Source organism: Nerophis lumbriciformis, linkage group LG11 (genome assembly GCF_033978685.3).
Source record: "Nerophis lumbriciformis linkage group LG11, RoL_Nlum_v2.1, whole genome shotgun sequence".
Taxonomy (NCBI): Eukaryota; Metazoa; Chordata; class Actinopteri; order Syngnathiformes; family Syngnathidae; genus Nerophis; species Nerophis lumbriciformis.
Window position 1 is genome coordinate 13,275,180 of NC_084558.2, and position 10,648 is coordinate 13,285,827.

The following is a 10,648-nucleotide window of genomic DNA, read 5'->3' on the forward strand; positions in this document are numbered from 1 at the left end:
GCACATTGTTCAGGTTTCTGTACAGATTTGTACGGTTTCATAATCAGTACTGTACTGTTGCCACAGTTACTTTGAAAAAGTAATCTGATTACTGATTACACCTTCAAAAAGTAACTTAGTTACTTTACTGACAAAGTAATTTAAAATTAACTGAGTTAGACTACAAGTTACTTTATTAGTTACATGTTCTTGCTGGCACATTGTCCAACCTTAATATTATCTGTATACAGTATAATGGCTCTATTTCCAGCTGGAAAATGCCAATTTCTCTAATTCCTCAATTGTTTGTTTTGCTTGCTGTTCAGTATATTTTACATCAACATCACTACCCGAGACGAAAGAAGAAAGCAAATCCATCTTTTTGTTAAGGAAAATGCCCAAAATAGTAACGTACAGTGACTTGGCTAAGTTACTTTAATCTGATTGCTGGTTTGGAAATAGCAACATGTTTGTGGTCACATTAGAGTATCACTTATAATGACTAAATAGTAACGCCAATAAATTCAGGATATGGGAAAGGTAAAACATAATTAGAGTTGAACCTACGGCAATGTGTTTGCCGAAGTTTTTCTTCATTTTCTTTCTAGTTAGATTTTTCTCTTTTTGTATGATTGTTTATACTCTTATTAACAGCTGCAGTTTTTGGTTTTGTGTCTTCGCTATAATACATACATGCACAAATCTTGTTAATTTAGAAAAATAAATGTGCTGTTTATTACTTACTGTGGCAGAATCCAGGTTGGTACTACTATGATTTTATTTTTAAGCTCACTTAGCACTGAAAGCGGAACTCCAATTGTTGGAATTTTGCCGTCCGTTCACAATCATTATGAAAGACATGACGAAGGATGGATTTTTTTGTATTGCATTCTAAATATTAAATACATTCAATCAAAAGTCTGCTTACAATGGAACCTATGGGAACCGTTCAATTCTGCCTATAGAGCCCCTAAAACAACATCCAAACACCTCCATTGAGGTTTTATATACGTGATGTAAGTATATATGTAATGTAGTAATAGGCATATTTATGATAACATTGAAAATTTACATATTTTGATCATTTTAAGCATAGGCGACGCATTATTTCAAAAACACATTAAGACATTTGATTCTTTTCTTCATCACTGATTATTACTCACTGCAGACTTTATGAGAGCCAACAAACATAATAAAACATCACTTACTGTGCAAGGTCTGCTCTCTTTAGAATGCCAGTTGCTGGGATGTTCATATTTTCCCAAATTAAAGGAAGAATGACTGTAATCCTCACGAAGAAACTGAGTGGGGTGGGGGGGAACAAACGCTTTTCGTGTTGTTCTCGCCAGTTCCAGATTCTAAATTGGCTGGAAAAATGTACATGCTTGTTGGATTACCTACTCAGATGTCTCATGTCCAGGTGAGATGCATGATTTATGATGTACAATAAACTTACAGGGAACAAGGAAGCGAGGAAACAGCAGACCACTTGATGATGTAAACATAGGGACACACAGAAGTGATCACGTCGCCGCTATAAATAGTTTGCCTCTATGCGTTAGTGCTTATAATAACAATATCACTAATATTTGGTTAATATACATGTCACAAAATGTCAATTGAGTATTGTTGGCGCTTTTTGAATGGATATTTATCAGATTTTATGAAGGCAATAGTGGAGCTCCCATTGGCTTAACTGTAGGCAGACTTTTATTTACGTTTATTTAATATTTAGAATGCATAAAAAAAAAAAATCCATCCGTCATCATGTCTTTCATAATGATTGTGAACGATAGGCAAAATTCCCCAAAAAGTGCGTTTCCTCTTTAACAGCAAGTCAATTTGTGCACCTGTTCTTGCTGTGTAACTAGACCGCAGCCATAATAATAAAGTAACATATATTTCATAAAATCAACAAAAGTGGTCAACTTAAGCGGGTTCCGCTGTAATTAATAACAAATTAATTCACAATGAATTATATTAGACACAAGTCATGTCATTTGTTTCTTTTTTGTCAAATATAATGAATATTTTATGAATGAATTATTTGGTGTTGGGAGAAGGGTCCAACTGCAGGGCAGTGTAATGCCCAAAAAGTACTTTAGGACGAGAAAGTAAAAAGACAGATGACACGACTGAATTATACAAATCTCGCACTTCTATGGATTCGTGGTGAGGCGTGCTGGGTCCATTTTGAACATCTGCTCAAATGACGATGATCATGGTTCCTAGCCCTTCCTTGAGAGAGAGCGAAAGAGAGCACTAATCTCTTTCTCCCGCCATAGCTCAAAGAGCCCTTTCTTCCACCCAGCATGCTTCCATTCATGTTCCTGTGACACTTCCCACTTGCTTGCTGTTCTAGTCAAGAGTGGATGATGATAATGATGATTATGAAGATGAACATAATCGGCCATAGCAGTGAAGATGATGTTATTTGTGTCATACTGAAGGGCTCATCGGGCACTCATCAACGTGTGGATCCCTTCTGTGTTCCTGCAGGGCCGAGCCGCTAATGCCTACCACGTCTATCAGGTAAAGAAAAAAATGTGTCAACTTGACAGTCGGATCAAACACTCATGTCTAAGCCATTTTGGTCCCTTAAGAATTTTTGTTTCATATACATGGCCAGAATCTTTCTGTTAATGTAAACAATTTCATTCGTCCACCGTGACCTGTTTAAGGCATTTTCATTGGCCTGATGTGACACGGCTAAATTCATTGGCGGCATGTGAAGCTTGCGAACCCGGAAAAATCCATAAAAGAACCGCAGCATTGTATAGCGCACATTGTTCACAGCATGGGAAAAAAGTAGCGGCTTATTGTCCGGAAAATTACAATACAAGTTCCAGGTTACAAGTCTATATCCAACCTCGACTTGACTTGCAATTTTTACGATGCAGCTTCTGCTATGTCATTTTTTGTGATATTTGAGTGTTTTAAAAATGTTTTGTATACAAAATAGCTTACCTACGAGTAAAAGGGGAACACAAATATAAACAAAGGCCTCAAATGTTAACTTTTGAAGGTCAAGGCAAGTGTTAAAGGAGGGCATCATTCAACATCAGACTGGCACACTGACGCCACACCAACATCACACATGTCCCAAAGCTGACATAGCAAGTTAAATGTTTTATTATTATAATCAAATAACAGCAGTCATTTCCATTATATTATCTACTAATGTTGAATGTATGGGTGGGGGGATCTGTTGTGGAAGGATTTCAGACATATACCGTATTTTTCGGACTATAAGTCGCAGTTTTTTTTAATAGTTTGGCCGGGGGTGCGACTTATACTCAGAAGTGACTTATGTGTGAAATTATTAACACATTATCGTAAAATATCAAATAATATTATTTAGCTCATTCACGTAAGAGACTAGACGTATAAGATTTCATGGGATTTAGCGATTAGGAGTGACAGATTGTTTGGTAAACGTATAGCATGTTCTATATGTTATAGTTATTTGAATGACTCTTACCATAATATGTTACGTTAACATACCAGGCACGTTCTCTGTTGGTTATTTATGCGTCATATAACGTACACTTATTCAGCCTGTTGTTCACTATTCTTAATTTATTTTAAATTGCCTTTCAAATGTCTATTCTTGGTGTTGGGTTTTACATACCTGCCAACTACTCCGGTTTTCCCGTAATTAGTACGGTTTTCATCAACCTATTCCGGGTTACGGTTGCAGTGATAAAAAATACGGTTTTTCATTAATTAAAAAAAAAATTTTTTTTTAAATGCGCGAGGCTATTTATAGCACCGCTGCCAAGCACGAGGCACCTGTTGCCATTGTTTCCAAACGAGCGAACGATCATGGAATCAGCCGGAGAAAAATCGCAAACGAGTCTTAAACCGAAAAGAAAACTGCAGTCATTCCGTGAAGAATATTCAAAAGCCTATCCGGGAATAATTATCCGTTCCAAAAAGGGTGAAAACTACGCGAATTGCACCTTGTGCAGACAAGATTTTTCGATCGGACACGGAGGAATTAGCGATGTAAAAGACCACGTTGGGACAAAAAAACACAAGTCTAATGCCGTTGCTAGCGATACAAGTGGAAAACTTTCAACGTTTTTCGGATTTTAGCCACAATAATGTAATGACACCAATGTTATCTATTGGAATTGTTTAGTACTGTTATACTGTTAAAAGTGTTTATACTATTTATGCTTTCAAGTCCAAGTTGAAGAAATCTTGTTAAATGTTGACAGCATAACTACCAAAATACAGAAGTATGTCCTTAATATTTTTGCAGTGCTATTTCTGTTGAAAAGTTAAAATGATTACATTAGAGATGTGATGTGCCACTTTTCAAGTGTCTGATGGCTTAAATTAATTTTCATTAATTTTTCATATTTTGAATTCTTTTGAAAGGCTTACAAAAAAACTACATTTGAATTGTAATTCCATGCTATTGACAGGACTATTAATTTTAATGAAGTTAGCTTACCATGTTTACAGTATGATAATTGTGATAGAAATGTGAATTTTAGGCACAGAATATTTTATACAATTGAACAAGGCAGTAGATTATACAAGCTTGGACAGAAAGTTAATAATGACACCAATTTTTTTTTAATGGAATTGTTTAGTACTGTTTTACCATTTGTTTACTGTAAAAAGTGTTTATACTGTTTATACTTTCAATTAACAAATTGAAGTCTTGTGAAAGGTTGACAGGATAACTGGCATTAACTGTCAAAATAATTTCAAACTATTGAAGTTAGCTTACAGAATAAACATGTCAATCAACCCATATGATTTTTGCTGTAATATTTTTGTTTTGAAAAGTCACTGTGACTGATAGAAAAGTGATGGTTTTAGCAACATTTTAACCTGTCTGAATGCTAATAATCATTTTGCGTCGGGGGGCGAAGCCTGAACCCCCCACCAGGACTTTGTCCTGGACGTACCGGGGCCTGCGGCCCCTGGACCCTGGCTACTAGGTTTTTCTGATTTCAAAAGTTGGCAGGTATGGTTTTATCAAATAAATTTCCCCCCAAAAATGCGACTTATACTCCAGTGCGACTTATATATGTTTTTTTCCTTCTTTATTATGCATTTTCGGCAGGTGCGACTTATACTCCGGTGCGACTTATACTCCGAAAAATACGGTACCTCTTTCAGAGATCACATTTAGTTCACCTTAAAACACACCCCATTTTGAACAATCATATGTGTGCTGTAGCACAAGCATTGGATAAAGTGTACAACTTTTTGTCTGCAAAGTTTATCATTACAGCGTTTTTATTAGCATGTATGTAATCTAGTAACAACAATTTTGATGAATATGCATAAATTAACATTCTTAATACATGGCACTAGAATAATCACAAATCTGATTGAGAAGTGTGGGCGTACTTTGCCCTTTTGCTTTGCCAAAATAAGAGTTTGCATGTAGTATTTAATTCTGCTGCTATAAACTAACCTGCAAAATAGCAACACGTACGCATAACACGCCGTTAATGACATCGATAGGTTGCGTGTGAACCGCATCACAGTGTAACGACCTGGCAGTCACAGTTTTTGTGTGGTGTTGGAGTTGTCCGACTGTTTTTTTGGCCGTGAACACATCACTGGCTGAGCCGAGTGTGTGCGTCATTCGGCGCAAATGAAAGAGAGCGACTGCTGTCAATACAACATGTATATATATTTGTGTTGATGTGATTATGACAGAAAGTGGCCAGTTGTGCCGACAGTAATTAGTTTTACTCAATAAAGTTATTGTTGATGCAGCCTCCATCTCCTCCTTAAAACGTCTCGGCAGACGTTGTCATTGCTTTATATGTTGTGACCACTTGTTGTCACCTGTCAGTCACAGAGATGCATTGCCAAATTGTAAAGCGCTTTGGATATCAATCCAGGTACAATAAAGCCCGATACAAATGAAGACAATTTATCGTTTACCAGTGCAAAGTGGGACAGAATAAATTGTGTTTACTTTGTTTGAAGTTTGGGTTGGATTTTGGATTCAGATTTTTTGCGCTGCCCAGAGTATCCGTGCGCGAAGGACACGGGAGCAGTGTGCAATCGCCCTGGAACCTTAGAAGGGATCATTGCTGAGCATGTTCTGAGCATGCCATGTTGTCGTTTTAGTAATCATATTTGCAGGCGTTATCGGGCATCTTTAATGTGTAATATTGTACAAAAGTAGGGGTGTGCTGAATCCAAAACAGCTTTTTCACTTCCGATATTGTAGCCTTGATGCCAATATTAACCAGATCAGCACAAATCATACTACATACCTTTATTATTTTGTAGTGTTGAATGTTAGAAAAGGATTGATCAAGTGAGACTACTCAAGTGGATAACAATGGTAGGAAGGAACAACACTAATCAACTGGAATGGACTTATTTTGTACTAGTAAGTTAATAGAGTGGTAATTTGTTTTTTGGCAACACCTCGTGGTCACACGATTCATAAAGTTAAGCTCATGACAGTAAATTGAATGATGCAAGCTTGTTCTCATACACTTTTGCCTCGGAGACTTTGTACGTGTAAGTAATATGCAAACGTAATAATTTTCAACTTGTTTATATTGACAAATGTGTTTTATAGACTGCAATAGTGTTTAATTAAGGACACTTATTAGGTTTAAATGGTAAATGGTCTGTATTTATAAAGTGCTTTACTATACCTGGAATGATACCCATACTATACATGACATTCGCCCATGCAAGGAGCTAAGCACAACCAATCAGGAGTGGGTAAGCGTTCCGCTTCTTGCTAATGGACAACATGAGCTCTCCAAACCAGGATCGAACCGGTAACCCTACGGTCACAAGATGGCCAATCTACCCATTGAGCCATGCCGGCCTTACAAATATGGCATGTCTAACTTGTGTGCTATTGTGTAGTTGCTGGCTTCTAGTAGCCTATAGCATTTTACCTTTTTTAACGACGTCACTAAAATACAAGAAAAGACCAACCTTGCGTGCTTATTGGAGAACATTCAGATGTTAACTGGCTGTCCAGCTTTGCACAAGTAAACAGTAGTATCGCAGGCTGTATCACAGATTTTAAATGCAGGCCGATATCAGACGATACCAGTTTTGTTTTGCTGATATTGGACTGATCAGGATACACTTAACAGATTGAGTTTAATAGTTAAACTAGTATCGATTTTAGTCATGTGGTTAAATTATTGCAGCTTTTCTCCTCCAAACATACAGCTACATTTTTGTTTCATCTGACAGCACATGGACAAAGATAAGGCCTTCAGGATGAAAGTTATGTGGTCAGATGAAACAAAAATTGAGCTGTTTTGCCGAAAATACCCAGCAATGTGTTTGGAGGAGAAAAGGTGAAGCCTTTAATCCCAGGAACACAAATCCTACCGTCAAGCATGGTGGTGGTGGTAGTATTATGCTCTGGGCCTGTTTTTCTGCCAATGGAACTGGTGATTTATAGAGAGTAAATGGGACAATGAAAAAGGAGGATTACCTCCAAATTCTCCAGTACAACCTAAAATCATCAGCCCGGAGGTTGGGTCTTGGGGGCATTTGGGTGTTCCAACAGGACAATGACCCCAAACACATGTCAAAAGTGGTAAAGGAATGGCTAAATCAAGGTTTTAAATGGCCTTCCCAAAGTCCATGACAGAAAACCAACACATTTACGGTAGCTGAACTGCACCAATTTTGTCAAGAAGAGTGGTCAAAAATTTAACCAGAAGCTTGTGGATGGCTACCAAAAGCGCCTTATTGCAGTGAAACTAGCCAAGGGACATGCAACCAAATATTAACACTGCTGTATGTATACTTTTGACCCAGCAGATTTGGTCACATTTTCAGTAGACCCATAATAAATTCATAAAATAACCAAACTTCATGAATGATTTTTGTGACCAACAAGTATGTGCTCCAATCACTCTATCACAAAAAATCAAGAGTTGTAGAAATTATTGTAAACTCAAGACAGCCATGACATTATGTTCTTTACAAGTGTATGTAAACTTTTGACCACGACTGTATATATGTATGAGGTGAATGGGGCGATAAAGCTAAAGTTACCGCTAGTTAAGGTTACTATTGGCTGAATGTGCCTTGCGGGCTGGATTCACCTTGATTTTCAAATGGTCCCACGGGCTGTTAGTTGGACACTGGTGGTGTGCCTATTATACTAGTATACGTGTGACATCTATCATTGTCGTGCGGTGCAAAATTAGAATTCCACTCCTGTAAGCATGTATTGTCTAGACTCTAGAGCACAATTTTCTGCTGGAGTGCAAGGAAATGAGAAGTAATTGCCCATTCCACTGTCATCCTTTCCATCACAGAGGGAAATGTTTAACATGACAGTTGCCATTTTGGTTGTTCTCCCCTTTCCTGTCACCTTTTCATGGCTCCAGTACGTGACAAGAGAGCATATCTGCGATGCGCACAGTTTTCAAGAAGTACTTCATCCTGCACTTTGCTCTACTTTCTTGCACTTTATTATAATGCCCTATTACAAGTTTGACGTTTAGAAAAGTGGATTTGGGATAACTTTCCTTAACTAAAAGCTGCACAGACACATGTCCAAGCAAGGTGTGCTGGGAATTGGACTCCAGAGTGCAGAGCCAACAAAACTGAACTGCTGCTTCCACATGGTTCTGTTATTCTGCAACTTGTCTTTCACAATCACATGGTGTTAAACTTCAGCTCCCTCTCTTTCTCATGCACACACACTTACAGACATACACACACACACACACACACACACACACACACACACACACACACACACACACACACACACACACACACACACACACACACACACACACACACACACACACACATGCTGTATTGCCAGAAGGTACAGCTGTAGTGTTAGTCACAGGGAAACCATTCGGGACAGGAAGAGACAGGTGACACATCCTCAGCGCTAACTGAACATCAGGGATGGCTTGCTAGCAAGCTCAGCCCGCTCAGCTTATACATAATAGATGTAAATTCACATCTCCAGCTGAGAGATTTCTGACACTTTTTTTCTGTGTCTTAAATCTTATCAGTCTTCACATCAGGGCAAACACTCCCACTAAATGAGATCTCATCAGTCATCAGTCACACACATCCTGAGAGAACTTGTGGTCACAGACCAGTAAACACCGCATGTTCAGGCTTATCCTCCAAAAAAGTGACCAAAAATGGTTTCGAAATCATACCCCTTTTTGTTTTTTTTTAATTGTCAGTGGAGAGCAAGTCACATTTATATGCTTGAGCACCGTGCAGGATAAAAGTGACTTGTTCCCTGTAATTTGGCAGCTCATTTATTCAGACAGTCTTACAGGTGGGTGCAATTTGATGCTGCGGTCGTGCTTTAAAGCTGAAATTTCCAGAGTTCATCACCAACTCAATGTAGCACCGACCTTGTATGAAAGGGCTTATTATGTCAAATCAAGTTCACCTCTAAATAGGGGCTGGGCAATTTTGACAAAAATCTAAATTACTATAAATTGAACCTCTTACTTGATGTGCGATTTTTTTCCACTCTCAACTCAGTTTATTCTCTAAATATTTGTATAACGATTTGATAAAAAAACAAAAAAACATGAACACTTATTGAAACAATGGGCATCAGCTGGAACGAAAATGTTTTGGCAAAAAAAAAAAAAACTTTAAAAAGGAGGAGATAAAGAAAAAGCCAAATATACCCAACATTTTAGTTAGTACAATGCAAAAAAAGATCTAACAAAATATAAGATAAATAGACTAGAATTTAGTAAAAAAAAAAAAAAAAATACAAAAAACAAATAAAATTATCCGTCCATCCAGCTAGTTCATTTCACTTAAGACATTTTAAATTAAGATTTGTATATCTCGGAACTTTTATTCTGAAAACAAGCATTATTCTACTTGCAATTCTTAAATTAAGCATCCTCGGGATGTTGCAGAATCTTTAAATACGAGTTTCTATGCGGGGAAAACCAAAATATCTTATTTGAGCAGTTATTTTCTCAATGTTAACATTTTTAAACAAGAATACAGAAAATATAATTATTCATGCTAAAATTAAGAATATGATTTAAAGTCAATGACGTAAAATCAGAAGAGAGCTTTTAAAACTGGGGAAATTTCTAGAAATTAGATTTTTAATCTTGGCAATTGGCAAATAATTTACAGTGTAGCTGACATTATCTTACTAACAAGTAACAACAAAAAGGTGCATTAGAATCACGTTTGTTTAGTTTAGAGGTAACATGACCTTACAAAGCTTACTGTGAAGTACTTTTTAGAGGTGGTATAGTACCGAATATGATTAATTAGTATTACTATACCAATACCGGTATACCATACAACCCTAGTATGTACACATATCCATCCATCCATCCATTTTCTACCGCTTATTCCCTTCGGGGTCGCGGGGGGCGCTGGAGCCTATCTCAGCTACAATCGGGCGGAAGGCCGGGTACACCCTGGACAAGTCGCCACCTCATCGCAGGGCCAACACAGATAGACAGACAACATTCACACTCACATTCACACACTAGGGCCAATTTAGTGTTGCCAATCAACTTATCCCCAGGTGCATGTCTTTGGAGGTGGGAGGAAGCCGGATTACCCGGAGGGAACCCACGCAGTCCCGGGGAGAACATGCAAACTCCACACAGAAAGATCCCGAGGCCGGGATTGAACTCACGACTACTCAGGACCTTCGTATTGTGAGGCAGAC

At 37.8% G+C, this 10,648-nt stretch overlaps 1 protein-coding gene across 1 annotated transcript in view; it reads left to right on the plus strand.

Moving 5' to 3' along the window:
- snx29 (sorting nexin 29) overlaps window positions 1-10,648 on the plus strand; it is a 376,077-nt gene that overhangs the window by 234,551 nt on the left and 130,878 nt on the right. Inside the window, exon 18 of the mRNA XM_061967306.1 lies at window positions 2,430-2,511. Coding sequence (XP_061823290.1) covers window positions 2,430-2,511 — 82 coding nt within the window. The remainder of the gene's footprint in view (window positions 1-2,429; window positions 2,512-10,648) is intronic.